General features: G+C 35.3%; 1 protein-coding gene across 11 annotated transcripts in view; it reads left to right on the top strand.

Moving 5' to 3' along the window:
* MYO9A (myosin IXA) overlaps positions 1-18,439 on the top strand; it is a 257,282-nt gene that overhangs the window by 93,431 nt on the left and 145,412 nt on the right. For all 11 annotated transcript variants that reach the window (XM_070377371.1, XM_070377369.1, XM_070377374.1 and 8 more), the window contains 3 exons: positions 5,908-5,997; positions 10,263-10,379; positions 13,026-13,160. In XM_070377371.1, the coding sequence (XP_070233472.1) occupies positions 5,908-5,997; positions 10,263-10,379; positions 13,026-13,160 (342 nt within the window). The remainder of the gene's footprint in view (positions 1-5,907; positions 5,998-10,262; positions 10,380-13,025; positions 13,161-18,439) is intronic.

Raw genomic sequence — 18,439 nt, 5'->3', positions numbered from 1 at the left:
TTGAGGAATGAAGTTTTAATAATAAGTAGAAAGAAGATATATCTTCAAAGTTAAGGAGCTAGACAAGATCTGACAACACCTACCAGAGTGTCCTGCCTATAGTTAGACCTTATTTTTATTTATCATTATTTTATTTAAAAAGTTTTTTTGTCCCTAAGGCTTGTGGGATTTTAGCTTCCCAACTAGGGATTGAACCTTGGCCCTTGGCAGTGAAACCACTGGGTCCAGACCACTGGACTGCCAGGGAATTCCCCCATGAAGTTTATTTATTCTGCACTGGGTCTTCATTGCTGCATTTGGGTTTTCTCTAGTTGTGGTGAGAGGGGGCTTCTCTCTTCATTGTAGTGCACTGGCTTCTCATTGCGATGGCTTCTCTTGTGGAGCTTGGGCTCTAGCAGGCTTCAGTAGTTGCAGCTCTCAGGCTCTAGAGCACAGACAGGCTCAGTAGTTGTAGCACGTGGGCTTAGCTGCTTCATGGCATGTGGGGTCTTCCCAGACTAGAGGTCGAACCCATGTCCCCTGCATTGACAGGCAGATTCTTAACCACTGCCACCAGGGAAGTCCAATAAAATTTAAAGACTATTTGGAAAATTATAAAGGTAGCTGATTAAAATTTGAATTCAGTAATATTTTCTTAGGTTGCTTATTAATTCCAAATAAGATAAGTGTATTTTATGTGATTATGTTATGTGTGTAGACTTGTGTATGATCATTGTCAAGTTTTAGTGCCAGCATTAAATCAGCTCCTTAAAATGAATTGGGTAGTTTTTCATTCTTTAAAATCTTTTTTCTGCATTTAATAGAAGAATCATTAGCAAGAATAATATGTTTGTTAAAGATATGAATAATATCAACCCTATGACCAGTGGTATTTAATGTTCCTCCAATTAGTTTTATGTTGACTGATTTTTCAGGATTTTAAAATCTGGTTCGAGTTAATTTTGATGATTTGTGTTTTTCTGAGAAATAATTTGTTGATTAAATGTTTAAAGCTTACTACTTTTGTATTCATTGTGAATACTTTGTTAATGTTTAAATTATTTTTCTCTATGATGTTAGCTTTCTATTCATGTTTCTTAATGTTCTTTCTACTCATGTTTTCTTCTGATACATAATTTGTCTTTCATTTCTTATATACCTGTTATGTATTGATTTATATTTTTATCATATTTTCTCTTTTCTGTTAAATTATGAAATATTTTTTAGAATATATATGAAAAAGTTAAAATAAATACCTGTAGACTCAAAATATTATCCAAATAATAAAATATTACATGTAATTGAAGTCTACTGTGTACTTTGCCCAGCAGAAGTATAAATACTACTATGAATTTAGTTTTTTTCCAAGTTTTTATTAATTGAAATTTTAAATGCGGTCAAAAGTGGAGAGATCCCCAAGTACCCATTGTTAAGCTTCACCACTTATTAATGTGGCCTGTCTCTTTTCATCTGTATCTTCACCTCTGTTCCTTCCCAATTCTTTTAAAACAAATTCTAAAATAAAATCCCAGTTATCTAAAAGCTAAGGGCTATGTTTGTAAAAATATTCATAATAATTAGGAAATTACTGTATAGCACAGGGAACCCTACTCAGTACTCTGTGATGGCTTGTATGGGAAAAGAATCTTTAAAAAAAAGGTGAATATATATATAAAAATATGGCTTTGCATGTGGCACAGTGGTAAAGAATCTGTCTGCCAGTGCAGAAGACGCAGTTTTGATCACCCAGTTGGGAAGATCCCTTGGAGTCAGAAATGGCAACCCACTCCAGTATTCTTGCCTGAAAAATTCCATGGACAGAGGAACTGATGGGCTGCAGTCCATGGAGTTGCAAAGTGTCAGACACAACTGAGCAGGCATGCACGTATATTTACAATGGATTCACCTTTCTGCACACTCGAAACTGACACAACACTACAAATCATCTATACTCCCAAAATTTTTTTTAAAATTCACAATGTTATTAAAACATCTAAAAATAAATAAGTTGGTTTTTAGTCTCAGCTATATAGTCAGTGTTGAGATTTTCTTTTTTTTAATGATTTCCCTACAATTTCTTGTTTTTCATTGAGTTATAATTGAGATACAACAGTAGTTCCAGCTGTTAAACATAATACAATATATTTCAAATATACAAAATACAATATATTTCAAAATGATCATAGTAAGTCTAATCAACATCTTTCAGGATACATAGTTACAAAAAGTTTGTTTTCTTGTGATTTGGATTTCTAAGACCTTTTTTAGCAACTTTTAAATATGGAATACAATTTTTATTAACTGTTGTTACCATGTTGTGCGTTCCATTCCCATGACGTGTGACCTTTACATTGTATCTTGAAGTTTGTACCTTCTGCCTTGAATTTGTTGTTGTTGTTCAGTTGCTCAGTCATGTCCAACTCTGCCACCCCATGGACTACAGCACGCCAGGCCTCCCTATCCTTCTCTATCTCCCAGAGTTTGCTCAAACTCATGTCCATTGAGTGGGTGATGCCATCCAACCATTTCATCCTCTGTCGTCCCCTTCTCCTCCTGCCCTCAATGTTTCCCAGCATCAGGGTCTTTTCCAGTGAGTCGGCTCTGCTCATCAGGTAGCTAAAGTATTGGAGTTTCAGCTTCAGCATCAGTCCTTCCAATGAATCAGTTCAGTTCAGTCACTCAGTCATGCCTGACTATTTGCGACCCCATGAACTGCAGCACTCCAGGCTTTCCTGTCCATCACCAACTTCCAGAGTCCACCCAAACCTATGTCCATTGTGTTGGCAATGCCATCTAACTATCTCATCCTCTGTCATCCCCTTCTCCTCCCACCCTCCATCTTTCCCAGCATCAGGGTCTTTTCAAATGAGTCAGCTCTCTGCATCAGGTGGCCAAAATATTGGAGTTTCAGCATCAACATCAGTCCCTCCAATGAACACCCAGGACTGGTCTCCTTTAGGATGGACTGGTTGTATCTCCTTGCAGTCCAAGGGACTCTCAAGAGTCTTCTCCAACATCACAGTTCAAAAGCATCAATTCTTCTGAATACTCAGGGTTGATTTCCTTTAGGATTGACTGATTTGATCTCCTTGCTGTCCAAGGGACTTACAAGCATCTTCTCCAGCACCACGGTTTGAAAGCATCGACTCTTTGGTGCTCGGCCTTCTTTATAGTCTAACTCTCATGTCCGTACATGACTAATGGAAAAACCATAGCTTTGGCTATACAGACCTTTGTCAGCAAAGTGATGTCCCTGCTTTTTAATACGCTATCTAAGTTCATTAAAACTTTCTCCCAAGGAGCAAGATCTTGTAATTTCATGACCGCAGTCACTGTTGCAGTGATTTCGAAGCCCAAGAAAATAAAATCTGTCACTGTTTCAATTTTTTCCCTATCTATTTACCATGAAGTGGTTGGACCAAATGTCATGATCTTATTTTTTTGAATGTTGAGTTTTAAGCCAGCTCTTTCACTCTCCTCTTTTACTTTCATAAAGAGGCTCTTTAGTTCCTCTTCGCTTTCTGCCCTTAGGGTAGTGTCATCTGCATATCTGAGGTTATTGACATTTCTCCTGGCAATCTTGATTCTAGCTTGTGCTTCATCCAGCTTGGCATTTTGCATGATGTACTGTCTATATAAGTTAAATAAACAGGGTGACCCTATACAGCCTTGACGTACTCCTTTCCTAATTTTGAGCCAGTCCATTGTTCTGTGTCCAGTTCTAACGGTTTCTTCTTGACCTGCACACAGAAGGCAGGTATTTCCATCTCTTTAAGGTCTTAATTTTCCAGTTTGTTGTAATCAGTGTAGTCAAAGGCTTTAGTGTAGTCAATGAAGTAGATTTTTTTCTGTAATTTCTTGCTTTTTCTATGATCCAGTAGATGTTGGCAATTTGCTCTCTGGTTCCTCTGTGTTTTCTAAATCCAGCTTGTACAGCTGGAATTTCTTGGTTCACATACTGTTGAAACCTAGCTTGAAGGATTTTGAGCATTACCTTGCTAGCAAGTGAAATGAGCACAACTGTATCATAGTTTGAACATTTTTTGGCATTGCCTTTCTTTGGGATTGGAATGAAAACTGACCTTTTCCAGTCCTGTGGCCACTGCTGAGTTTTCCAAATTTGCCGGCACATTGAGTGTTGCACTTTAACAGCATCATCTTTTAGGACTTGAAATAGCTCAGCTGAAATTCCATCACCTCCACTAGTTGAATTTAGTTTTTATCATTCCCATTCTTATTTTTATATTTTCAAAATAGGTAGATGTGTCCATGAAGAATATATAGTTTTGTTCTGAATGTTTTCACACTTTATATGTGTTATACTGTATGTATCATTCTAAAACTTGACTTTTTGACTTCATATTTTGTTTTTAAGATTTTTCAGTGTTGGCTTATATATTCTAGATTCTTCTTTGAGCTGTTGTATAAAATTCTCTTATATGAATAAAACATAATTTTTCTTTTTTAGTGGGGAGTGAGGTTATTTGTAATTTTCCATTTATAGATAGTAGTATGATAGGCCTTGTACATGTATCCTTGTTAACATGTGTGAGAATTATTCTAGGATATAATTCAAGGGGAAAAATCTTGTCTATGGTATATACACATATTGAGCTTTATTGTTACTGACATATTACTGTCGATAGTGATTATACCAATTTATATAAGGGTATGGAAGTCACCTTTGCCCATGTTGTTGCCAATTTACATTTGTTTGTTCCTTTAAAAACATCTTACATCTGTTGCATAGGTCATTCATTTTCCGATGTTCAGTTTTAATAATAATTGCTTGCATGAAGAAATACTCCTCAGAATATTACATTTTTTTTTTATATGTTTTTTCTTAGTTTTGTCATTTTGTGTAATCTGCATTATTGATAATTTGATTCTTGAAATATTTTAAATATATCTGAAAGGTTGAGGTTTTTATATTTAAACTTTGGCTATTCAGCTTATGTAATCTGCATTATTGATAATTTGATTCTTGAAATATTTAAAATATATCTGAAAGGTTGAGGTTTTTATATTTAAACTTTGGCTATTCATCTTTGAAGTTAATTTGCCTCAATATGTTTCTGTTGTTTGGAATTTGAAGATTCAGCAATGGATGCTCCAAAAGAAGGTTTATTTTCTTTATGGTGTAATCTTATTTTAAAACATGATTAACTTGTCATGAGTTTGCTGGTGGCAGGGTAATGACTCACTATTGTTTTATAAGTATAAAAACATGAACTGAAGTGATACATGAGAAATTCATGATTATTTTGGCTTCAGTAGAGAGAGTAAGAATAAAGGAAGCATCAGCTTTATTTTGAAGTTTAACATCTGTAAGTGAGAATAAACATCTGAAACATCAGTAACTATCCATTGTAATGTTCTTGGAATTCAAGAAGTATTGTTGTGCTGTGCCTGGTGGTCCAGTGGCTAAGACTCCACGCTCCCAAAGCAGGTGACCTGGCTTTGATTACTGGTCAGGGAGCTCAGATCCCATATGCCACAACTTAGACTTGGTGCAGCCAGATAAATTTAGTTAATAAATAAGAATTAAGAAAAAAAAGTATTGTCGTTTTTTAGTCCTTGTATCTGGGTTGTGGGATTATGACTGACTGTCTTAAAATATTTTTTGTGCTAATGTATATTTTTCATACTCTGCACAGTGAAACATGTTTCTCTATTATGATCAGAAAGAAAACTTTAAAAAGACTAAACTGTCTTATTTACCCTTTGTGTCTTTTCTGTGGGGAAGAAGGGTGAGTGGGACACTTAAATTCCACTTTGACCAGAAATTAAATTGCCCAGTGTATTGTCTTTTTGTTTTTTCTCTATTGCATATTTGCTTTTCTCATTATTTTTTTCTGTTTGACATTTCAATAAGTAATTCAACCATTGTTATAAATCTTATATTGAATTTACTTTTCTGCTTTATAGGTTAAAGAAGAGATGCTATTCGAAGCACTAGTTACAAGGAAGACTGTGACAGTGGGAGAAAAGCTTATTTTACCATACAAATTGGCAGAGGTATGAATAGATTTTCTTTGAAATCAGGGAGCTCTAAGTGCTTTTTGAAGTTTAGGTTTATATTCTTGCTCTTAATAGAATGAAAATGACAGTAGTGTTGATTGAAATATTTTCTGGGCTCTTGAAACTTGATTATGAATTTTCTATCAACTTGGAAACTTTTAAAGTTGAATGTGACTTAAAACAGTATGCTTACATTTTTCTCTAATGATCTTAATCTCATCACCATTTTTAATTTTCAATTGATTTATATAGGTAGGTAGCAGTATTTGACACAAATGATTTTTCCTTCTTGAGCGCATCATATCTCCTGGCACATCATACTCTTGGGTTACTTTTTCATTGTTGGCCACTCCTTTGCAGTTCTTTTTGTTTGTTTTTTTTTTCTTCTTCCTGATTCTGTTGATAAAGGATGGGGTTCCATAGGACAGTCTTTGTCTTTCCTTCTGTATACTTTTTATCTCAGTTGTCTCACTCAGTCCCATGGCTTTAAATATCATCTGTATAGTAAGGCTTCCATTAAAGTTTTATTGCTACAGGGAGCCAATATTACTGTTTTACCACTCAAGTATATGAAAGTGAAGTGAAGTGAAAGTCGCTCAGTTGTGTCCGACTCTTTGTGACCCCATGGACTATGCAGTCCATGGAATTCTCCAGGCCAGAATACTGAAGTGGGTAGCCTTTCCCTCCTCCAGGGGATCTTCCCTTCCCAGGGATCATACCCAGGTCTCCCACATTGCAGGTGGATTCTTTACCAACTCAGCCACAAGGGAAGCCCAAGAATACTGGTAGTATATAGGAGTAGGAAAATTATTGAAAGGTCTACTACTTTATGGTGAAATTTTACAAAAATGATGAGAAATCATAGTGATGATTATTATAAAGATAGGATAAGAATATGAGACTAGAAGACACAGAGGTGGGAAAATAGTAATTTAAGTGTAGAGAATGCTTTCTAGGCAGACGTTGATCCATTTATCCCATATTTTTTGGGTCTCTCCTGATTGTACCTGTAAGTCCATGTTTCTTCATTATTCAGGTATCTTATGTCATATTTTATAGTTGCCAACTTTGAGAGCACCTTTGTAGACCACAGAAAAAGTCAAACCATTTAAGAGTTTTGCTCTTCTTTTACATAAATCAATGCTTTTATATTTTCTTTCTCAACTTTTTTGATGATTAAATATTTGTTATGTTATTTGATCTTTTAACTTTAAATTCAGCTTTCTGAGATTATTTTTGTTGCCCCTGTTTTATTTTGGTTTATGTTTGTTTGGTCTGGAAGATCCACTGGAGTAGGAAATGGTACCTCAGTCCAGTATTCTTGCCTGGAAGAATCCATGGGCAGAGGAGCCTGTGGGCTGCATCCCTTGGGGCTGCAAAGAGTCAGACACGATTGAGGGACTAAGCATGTTTGTTTGGTATATTTATTTATTTAGTAAATATTTGAAAAAGCTTTTTGTGCCTAGAATTGTACTAGGCATTATGGGTAAAATGAAGAGCAGTCCTTAAGGATTTTAGTATTGTATCTGAAGAGCAATGGAAAGAAGTGTTTTAAGCAAAAAAGTTGCCTTAGAGGTTTTTTTTTTTTTTTTTTTTTAGGACAATCTGACAGCAGTGTGAACAATCAGTTGGAGGAGAGTGTGTTAGTTTCCTGTAGCTGTGTAACAAGCTTTAGTGACTTAATACAACACAAAGTTATTATCAGAAAGTTTCTGTGGATCTGGGGCTGGGTTAGCTGGGTCCTCTGCTCAGGGTTTTACCAGGCTGAAGTCAAGATATTCTTGGTGGCTCTTCTTTAATCTGACTCAACATCCTCTTTCAGGTTCACAATTTGTTGGCAGGATTCACTTCCTTGTAGGACTGAGGTCCATAATTTCTTGTTTGCTGTCAGGGGCCATTCTCAGCAGCTGGAGTGTACTTGGCATTTCCTATCATGTGGTCCTGTACACAACACAGCAGTTTACTTCTTCAGGTCCAACATGAGAACCTCTGATGCACGCGCTCACTCCCTAGTAAGCCACCTCTACCTGGGACAGTATCTCTTGGGTTGACTAAAAATTTCAGCTGATTTGGGGCCATAATTATATATTTAAAATCCCTTCACCATTGTCATATAACATAAGATAGTTATAGGAGTGAAATCCATCATCTTTACAGTCTTTTTGTCACTAATTGTGAGGGGATTTAGAGAGGGAGGGGATTTAGAGAGCATGTATACTCAGTGATGGGAGTCTTGGGAACCATCTTAGGATTCTAACACAGAGGGCAAGAGTAAATGTGCAAAGATGAGTTTGGAGGCTGTAGTAGTTACTACTCCTGAGAAGAAAGATGCTTGCTGCTGTATCTAGAAAGGTGACATTCTGATAGGGAGAAATGGGTGTATTTAAAAATTTAGAAGATTAAGTCAACAAGATTTGGCAATGAGTTCTTAGTGGGAATCAGGGAGGAAGAAGGAGACATCAGGCATGAATCCTGATTTTGTGGTACCTACAACTATAAGAATATTGGTAACATTCAGTGAGACAGGAAACACTAAACAAGATCTTGTTTGAGTGGGAAAATAATTAATTGGTATTTGGGCTAAGAGTCGTACACGACTGAGCGACTTCACTTTCACTTTTCACTTTCATGCATTGGAGAAGGAAATGGCAACCCACTCCAGTGTTCTTGCCTGGAGAATCCCAGGGACCGGGGAGCCTGATGGGCTGCTGTCTCTGGGGTCGCACAGAGTTGGACACAACTGAAGCGACTTGGCAGCAGCAGCAGAGAGCTGTTTGAGGTCAAGCTATGACAAGACTGCATTTCAGAGAAAAGAGGCTAAAAGTATAATATTGGGAATTATGGTGCAAAAAAGCATATTCATATATTTGAATTTTCTCTGAATCTTTTAATTTGATATGAAAAGTTGTCCTTTAATGAAAAATTCAGCTCATTTATATTGATTATGGCAACTAGCATGTTTTCTTATTCTATGTTTTAAAATATTTTGCTTTTGCTGAATTTAATCAGATTTTCTTAATCCCATATTCCCCCCAACCACCCCTTAGAAGCATAGAATGATTATTCTCTCTGTATATTCTGCTATTGATTTTCTTGATATTTTAAAGATACTTGGTTCATCACTTGCCTAAGAATAGAATTTTAGGTCCACATTATTTTTTCTCTCAGAACTTCTAAACATTTTCCAATTATTTTCAAGTTTTAATTGTTGGATAGAGAATTTGATACCTGTTTTCTCTTTTTCTATGTAGGTTATAGTGTGTTCTAGCAACTTGAAGCTTTTTTTTTTCACTTAAATTCAGAAATTCATTCATCATTTATATGTAGTCAGTTGTAGTATTGTCTCCATTGTCTCCATTTTACAGTTGTAAGAAAAGATTGTAGCCTAAGAGTTTCAGCAAGTTGACAAATCTCAAATTGTTAGAATAAGTAAGAAACTGAAATTGGAATATAGTCGAGCTCTTAATCAATGCTCTGTGCTTACTCTAATATATAAACATCAAAATAAGTCCCTAAATAATAAATATGTAAATTATTAGGATCTGTTTTTTTAAGTGATAGTATTCAATTGTCTAAGACATGTGCTTCCCCAACCCTCTTTTTAGGTTGTAGTGCCTTCCAAAAGTTGAATTTTCTTTAATATTCTTCATTTTTTAGATCAGTTTTGGGTTTTCACAAAAACTGAGTATAGATACAGAGTTTCCATAAACTGGGGAAAGCTTGAGGTGAGGGGAAAAAACAAATCACAATAACTCCATAATGAAAGAATTGTTAGTGTTTGGGGAGGAAGAAGTTCTAGATGTTACTGTGGATGACAGGCTGAAGACAACTAGGAATGTAATTGTGGTGATATTACTATTGTTTCAAGTGTCTGACTAGGATTCCACAGATAACTGAAGCTGTTTGCTAACAGGTTTATTCCTATGCCTGGAATATTCTTCCTCACTTTAACTGGCAAAGTTCATTTGTTAATAAACTTCTTATTCTACTTTCTTTACTAGATGAAATATATACCCCAATTTTTAGTAAAACTATTTTGAATTGAGTGACCTACATTCTGCTTTTTTAATCTTTCATGGCAGTTTTACCCTGGATTTCCTGAGTTTGATTAAATTAATGAGTATATATAGAAAACTTCAATTATAAATTATTTATATTGAGATAAAAATTAATTTCTATTTCAAGATAATAAGCTTTTTTTTTTTTTTTTTCCAGATTGTTGCCAATTTCACTTGGATTCCTAACTTTTTTTTTCCCCCTAGGCTGTGACAGTGAGGAACTCTATGGCTAAGTCTTTATATAGTGCCCTGTTTGACTGGATCGTTTTTCGGATTAATCATGCACTTATGAATAGCAAAGATTTGGAGCAAAATACCAAGGTAGACATATGTTGGACTCTAATATAGTTTTCCTGAAAAGCTGTTTTAATAAAATGGTTAATACATGACATTTAAAAACACAGAATTATATATAGCAATAAGTATCACCTTATAGTATTTCCTGCTATTTTTCTCCTTACTACTGTTTCTGTGACCCTATTCAGGGAAACCGTTCTTTCTGTGTGTCAGAGCTTTTACTCTATGTCCTTACGTTCCTGTAGATGTACCTGTACAGAATTGCTTTTAAATGTAAAAATAGGATCATGCTGCCTGCATTGTTTCTAATTTGTGTTTTTTTAACCTAGCTATGTCTTGATATATATCTGGACCTCATTATTTTTAATATTGTAACTATATAATATGCAAATGTAGCATAAATTACCCCATTCAAATACATTTTTTATTGTTATAAATGATTATGTAACAGATATTCTTTGTGCCAATTTCTCTAGGATAAAATCCTCAAATTGTTGGACTTAAGGATACATATATATTTAAAAAGTTTGGTTGCTACTGCTAAGTGGCTTTTCAAAAAAGACAACACCTCGTTAGTGATGAATGAAAGTGCCTGTTTCCCTGTAACTTAACTCAGTTGAATATTATCAGTATTTTCATTTTGCTAATCTGATAAGGGGGATTACGAATCGTTTCAGTGTTAGATGAAAGTCAAGTATCTTCTCATGTTTTCTCTATTTCTTTTCTTTATTATTTCTTTATATATTTTTGCTCTTTTTATCTTATTTGTCATTTTATTACAAGTCATTTTGGATATTGCAGAGACAAAGTTTCTGATATATAGTGCAAATATTTTCTCTTAACTTTTAAGATTTGTTTGTATTATGTTTTTAAGCCTATATATTTTAAAGGTTTGTCCCCAGTTAAATCTGTCATTATTTTACTTTATTGCCCTAGGTTTTATTTGTTGATTTTTCTTATATAGGAAGGGCTCGTCTAGGCCAAGTTTATAAAATATGAATGTTTATTCTCATCCTTTCAGAATTTAATTTTCGATGTTCATGTTTGTGTTCACAATTATGTTTATGTTTTTTCCCCTGTTGGAATTTATAAACATGGTAGATTTTAGATATTTACCTTTAATCTTTTCAAATCCATTTTTATTTTCCAACAACTTTTATGAAATAGTCTACCTTTTCAGGCCAAATAGCAATGTCATCTTTGTCTACTTAATGTCTACTTAATCCTACCGTCTTAAATTTATTAATACAATTGCTCTTATATGATCATGTCATGCCTTAAGTCCACTAGTAGGAAATTGATTTCAATTTTAATCTAATTTACCAAATTGATTTCTTTTGAAGATCATTATTTTCACTGCTTTTTGTAAGGGCTTAGAATTAGTCAATCGGAGAAGGCAATGGCACCCCACTCCAGTACTCTTGCCTGGAAAATACCATGGACGGAGGAGCCTGGTAGGCTGCAGTCCTTGGGGTCGCTAAGAGTCAGACACGACTGAGCGACTTCACTTTCTCTTTTCACTTTCATGCATTGGAGAAGGAAATGGCAACCCATTCCAGTGTTCTTGCCTGGAGAATCCCAGGGACGGGGAAGCCTGGTGGGCTGCCATCTATGGGGTCACACAGAGTCGGACACGACTGAAGTGTCTTAGCATAGCATAGCATAGAATTAGTCAGCAGAAGTAATCAAACAAAATACTCTTAATGGAGACTTTTAACAGTCTCTTGCTATTTATCGCTCATTATATCAGTCTGCCCAGTATCTTTCAGCACCAGTGGAGAAAAATTGTTTCATTTAATCACAACTGTCATACAACTCTATTTTAAGCATGAGATGGGGTGTGGGAAGAATAATGGTTTGGGGTGTTAGAACTGAATATTCATCATCCTTAGCAAGAAGTTAGAAGATTGTTTCTGGAAGTGAAATATCAAGAAATAGAAGAATAAACACTTTTTACTATATTATACTATTGTGTACCAAGCAACTGAAAAGATTTGAGTGTTTTTGACTTTAGGGAGCAGAAATTGAGGATGATGAAGTGGTTTGCTGTAATCTTTTTAGAACTGTTTAATGTCATAAATTTTTTTTTAAGTTACTGTCATAAATCTTGTATGACTTCTTTTGATAAAAAAATTTTCAATGTTTGATATCCAGTTTCATTTCTAGCCTGTGTAAGACAAGAAATATGCTTGTTAGCTTATCTTAAAGCAGAATTTTATTGGGATAGAGAAGTCAAACTAGGAAAATTTGCATGATCCTTTGGTAGAACCGGGCATACCCAGGATTAACCTAGCTTTACTTTACTAACCTTCTGACTTTCCAATAGCCTTTTTTTTTTTCCCTTCCCTTGTCTCTGGGGTTTTAGAGATTTGTGGTATTGAGGTAACAAGTCTTTAACTCTGCTTTGTACATTTCTGTGAAGTAATCTATGAATTACATGTGTTAAAACTTTGGATATATTTTTATAACTAAGATAAAATGATGAAGATAAAGAGAACTAAAATTTTTTTATTTGTAGTATATTTTGGTTGACCACTGGGTCCCCTCAAGTTTTCATCTACTGCTATTGAAGAACTTTGAACATTTTGTTACTTATATAGTGAAATATAAGTTCATGAAATAAATTTAAGCATCATTTTTTAACCATAATTTCTTTCTTGTTTTTCACAGACTTTGTCCATTGGTGTTCTTGATATTTTTGGGTTTGAAGATTATGAAAATAATAGCTTTGAACAGTTCTGTATTAATTTTGCTAATGAACGTTTACAACACTACTTTAATCAGCATATCTTTAAATTGGAGCAAGTGAGTACCTAAATGGGCTTCCCAGGTGGCTTGGTGGTAAAGCATCCGCCTGCCAATGCAGGAGATGTGGGTTCAATACCTGGGTTGGGAAGATCCCCGGGAGGAGGAAATGGCAATCCACTCTAGTATTCCTGCCTTGAAAATCCCAAGGACAGAGGAGCCTGACGGGTTACAGTCCATGAGTTCACAAAGAGTCGGACACAACTGAGTGACTGAGCACACACATGTGTGAGGATGTGAATGTGTGTTCACTTACCCCTTCCCCATTCCCTGAACCCCAACCTGTACCTTCATATACACCACATAAATTTTTTGAGTCATAGTCATGATAAGTATTTTAAATGTTGATTTCAATAAAGATATTATTGTCTTCATATTAGTGTAAGCAAATGACAGATGAGAGCATAGTTTTTTGGGCCTTATCACACAGGGTTTTCTGTTTTAATTAAAAGGCCTTAAGTAGAATCAGTAATATGTGCTTATTTGATGGAACCTTTGAATGAAAAGATCTATGGGTTTGTTTTGATTTTTGTTGATGTTTTTGATTTTTAATTGCTTTTGTGGCCTTGGTCACAGTGTGTCATATTAAGTATGCTTGTTTGATTCCTTTGATCTCTTAGTTCAAGGATGGGATAGAGGAGCTTATTAATAGAATCTTAAATCAGCTTAGAATGTGGATACAAAGAGATAGGACAGTATAGAGAGACCAAATTGAGTAACTACATATCTTTTATGAGATGGTCAAATTGATTGAATTAGGATAGAAAGAGTAAGCCATCAGTTTACATGAGAATTCTTAGGGTAACTGCAGGGTTGAAAGTGTGGATTCTTTTTCTAAGCCAGATTTAAATTTAGTAACAAGTTGAGTTTATGGCCCAGAAGTTAAGTTTGAAGACATAAATAGAAGCTGGGTTCACACTCAACTGAAAGGAAATAATGAAGAAAAGAAATGAACAGAAAATCACAACAGTTTCCTGTCATTGGGGCTTGCTCTATCTTGGCTTTAAGCACAACTGTTTAAGCACCACTGTTAAAAGATAGTATTATTTTTTATAATATCACCTAACATGTAGTGCTTACCATTAAGTGATAGAAATAAAAATATACCAAAGATGCTTTGGGAGGAAACATTTTGATAATTTTAATTACTGAAGTTCACTTCTAATTATTGCCCCAAATTAATACATTTGCATTTAAGATGGGAGAAATATGTAATAAATGCCATGCAGGATGATAGGTACTAAAATCAAATATAAGGTAAAGTAGTGATAGAAAGGATGAAATTTATTAGAATTTGTTGAAAGTCTGCAGAGATTTCCTAGGAATAGAGTGATTCTGAAATAGAGTTTTGAATAGAAAGTTGAGCTCACCAGACTGTCAATGGGGAAAAGATATTTTAAACAAAGATAACAATATCTTTAAAACTGTGAGGCATAAAATAGCAGAGCACTTTTGATGAACTGGAAATGATTCAGTGTAGCAAAAATACAGGATATAAGGATGTGGGCAGGAAAGGAGATAAGTTTGATGAGATAGTCTCAATCAGATAGTTGTTCAGAGAAGATTAGAATTTTTCTGTTAGAGAATGGGGAGCTATTTGAAGTATGTGTAGCAAACATTTCAGAGAAGGCAATGGCACCCCACTCCAGTACTCTTGCCTGGAAAATCCCATGGACGGAGGAGCCTGGTGGGCTGCAGTCCGTGGGGTTGCTAGAGTCGGACATGACTGAACAACTTCATTTTCACTTTTCACTTTCATGCATTGGAGAAGGAAATGGCAACCCACTCCAGTGTTCTTGCCTGGAGAATCCCAGGGACGGGGAAGCCTGGTGGGCTGCCAACCATGGGGTCGCACAGAGTCGGACACGACTGAAGCGACTTAGCAGCAGCAGTAGCAGCAAACATTTGAATTGGCACTGTGCAAGATGTATTGAAGGGAGTCAGTTATATTTCAGGCACTGTTAGGCATTGAAGATAAACAGTTTAGAATTGAAGAATCTTATTATTGAGTTCATAATCTAGTGAGTTGTTCTTTTGTCTGTTCCTCTTCTGGGGATATCAGACTAGGAAATTTTGACCAAACTTGCCTTACAGAACATCTAAAAAGTAAAACAACTGAACAAAACATAATTGAAAGCATTGGAGTACCTTCAAATAAGTGAAGCTTTACAGGGCTCAGATACGCAAGCATGAAATATCTAGGGAGATGAACTCAGCATTCAGGAAATGCTTTGTTGCTAGAGACATTTCTCTTCTGGTAGAAGGCTTCCAAAAAGGATTTTGTCCAGATTAAAGAACAAAAGAGGAGCTCCTCGGCAAGTCCCAGAGGCTTGAAGACCTTAAAGGGTTATATCTTATAATAAAGGTAATGCAGAAATAGGGCTTTTCCAGTGGCTTAGTCAGTAAAGAATCCACCTGCCATACAGGAGACCCAGGCTCAATCCCTGGGTCAGGAAGATCCCCTGGAGAAGGAAATGGCAGCCCACTCCAGTATTCTTGTCTGGGAAATCCCATGGACAGAGGAGCCTGTCAGGCTACAGTCTGTGGGGTCACAAGAGTCAGACATGACTCAGTGACTAAACCAACCACCAAAGCAGAAATAGAGCAGGCAGGCATTATAGGGGCTAAAGCTCAGTTTAAAATAATTTCAGTTCCTGATTGGGTTAAAACAGTGTAGAATTTCCAGTGTTCTTAGCCACCTGCTAAGAGCAAATTCAGTCTCTGATGGAGAAAGAGATCATCTCATTACTAAAGTTATCTCTGCACTTTTTCATGTGCGAGCATTCAGGTTTTTAACTGAGATGTTTAAGACATACAAGGAAGGAAACCAACAAGAGAAAAAACCAAGAGAAGTGAGACAGTAGACTACCATAGGGGATTCAGATAATGATCTTATCAAACATGAACTTTAACAATGGCTTCAAGAAATTTTTTAAAGTGATAATTCTATTAAAGAACAGCAAACTTAAAAAAAAATCCTAAATTTAGGAAAATCTAGGACTAAAAAGTAGGTGAAATGAAGAACATAATATTAATTTTTCACAATTAGATATAACTTAAGAGAAAATTAGTGCTTTGGAAGATAGATCAGAAGAAATACCAGCTTGATGAATAAAGGCGGAAAATACAAATATTGTAAGAGGCATATGGGACATAGTGAAAAGATCTAACGTGTAACAGGAATTCTGGAAAAACATATGTGAAAGTGAGAGAATAGGATTGAAGCTATATTTGAAGAAACAATGGCTGATAATTTTCCAAAATTAAAACAAAAAACTCCAATATACACATGTTGAGAAGCCCTAAGAATGCAAATGCTGGATGAGTTACAAGCTGGAATCAAGACTGGCAGGAGAAACATCAACAACCTCAGATTTTATGCAGATGATACCACTCTAACTGCAGAAAGTGAAGAGGAACCAAAGAGCCTCTTGATGAGGGTGAAAGAGGAGAGTGAAAAAGCCAACTTAAGACTAAATATTAATAAAAAACTAAAATCATGGCATCTGTCCCCAATACTGTAGGACAGATAGAAGGGAAAAGGTGGAAGTAGTGACAGATTTCCTCTTCTTGGGCTCTAAAATCACTGTGAATGGTGACTGCATCCATGAAATCAGAAGATGTTGCTTCTTGGCAGGAAAGCGATGACAAACCTAAGCAGTGTGTTGAAAAGCAGAGACATTACTCTGCTGACAAAGGTCTGTATAGTCAACACTGTGATCTTCCCAGTGGTCACGTACGGTTTTGAGAGCTGGACCATAAAGAATGCAAAACACCAAAGAATTGACGCTTTTGAACTGCGATGATAGAGAAGACTCCTGAAAGTGCCTTGGAAATTTCACAGTATTGAAATCACACAGATCTCAAAACCATAGTAAAGTTATATCAGAAACCAACAACAAAAAGATAACTAGAAAATACTTTATGATTAAAAGTTAAGAAATTTCTAAATAGCTTAGAAATTGAAAAAATTAGAGAACATATTGAACCTAATATGTTAAATATTAAAACTTGTGTCTAAAGATGTACTTTAGTCACTGAAGAAATTTGACTAATGATTTAACTAGAGGAAAATTTTATAGCTGTCAGAACATTTTAGGATTGAAGAGCAATGATTTAACACATTTGAAAATGCTCAGAAACCTAAGCAAAAGGAAATAATAGAATAAATAAAAATGAAAACAAATATATTATGGGAAGGGATCAACAAAAATCATAAGCTGTGAAACGTAAGTAATACTTTGAAATGACCAATAACATTTATAAAAGCCTCAAGAAATTACTGGGAAAGAGACAGAGACATATAAAGACAGGGATATAAATAGCCAGAATTCCAATGATAAAGACTATATCATTGTATATCCTATACATATTAAAAAGTTACAGAATACACTAAACAACTTTATGTCCATAAGTAGACTTATCAAATAATATGAGAAAAAACTTTTCAAAACTGTGTTGACACAGATAAAACAAAAGTTCAAATCTTTTAACTATTGGAACTTCCCTTGCCATCCTTTGGTTGAGAAGCCACCTGCCAATGCAGGGGACATAGGTTCCATCCCTGGTCCAGGAAGATCCTGCATGTCATGGAGCAACTAAGCCCGTGTGCCACAACTAGTGAACCTGGGCACTTGGAGCCCACGGTCTGCAGTAAGAGAAGCCACCTCAATGAGAAGCCTACACGCAGCAACTAGAGAGTAGCTCCCACTTGCTGCAACTAGAGAAAGCCTGTGTGCAGCAATGAAGACCCAGCTCAACCCCCCAAAAAAATTACGTAACTGTTAAAGAAATTGAATATGTAATTAAATTCTTTCCGTAAAGGACATTGTAAGCCAAAATGGCACCATTGATGAATTCTGCCAATGGTGAGAGAAGTATTTTCAGTTTGACATAAATGGTGAAAGTATTTTCAGTTTAACATAAATTTTTATGTGGAATAGATAAAAGGGGACAATTCTAAACATATTTTGGGGAGCCAAGATAACCTAAATCTGTGAAGAACATTATTAGAAGTGGGAATTTTCAATTTTCTAATATTTGTTTAGAAAATTTTCAGTTTGCTAATATTTAAACAAATATTAGCAAACTAAGTCCAGCGAGATATGCAAAAGAATAATATATCAGAACCAAGTGGAGTTTTTTCTGGTGTGTATTACATCTGACCACCAATCAGTTTAATTCATCTGTTAACAAAGCAGAAGAAGAAAAAAATTCATGGTGTTCTCAATAAAAATATAAAAATGCGTTTGATAAAATTACATACTCAGTCTTATTCA

Source organism: Bos mutus, chromosome 10 (assembly GCF_027580195.1).
Source record: "Bos mutus isolate GX-2022 chromosome 10, NWIPB_WYAK_1.1, whole genome shotgun sequence".
Taxonomy (NCBI): Eukaryota; Metazoa; Chordata; class Mammalia; order Artiodactyla; family Bovidae; genus Bos; species Bos mutus.
Note: the sequence above shows the minus strand (reverse complement) of the source record. Positions and strands in the feature narration are given on the sequence as shown.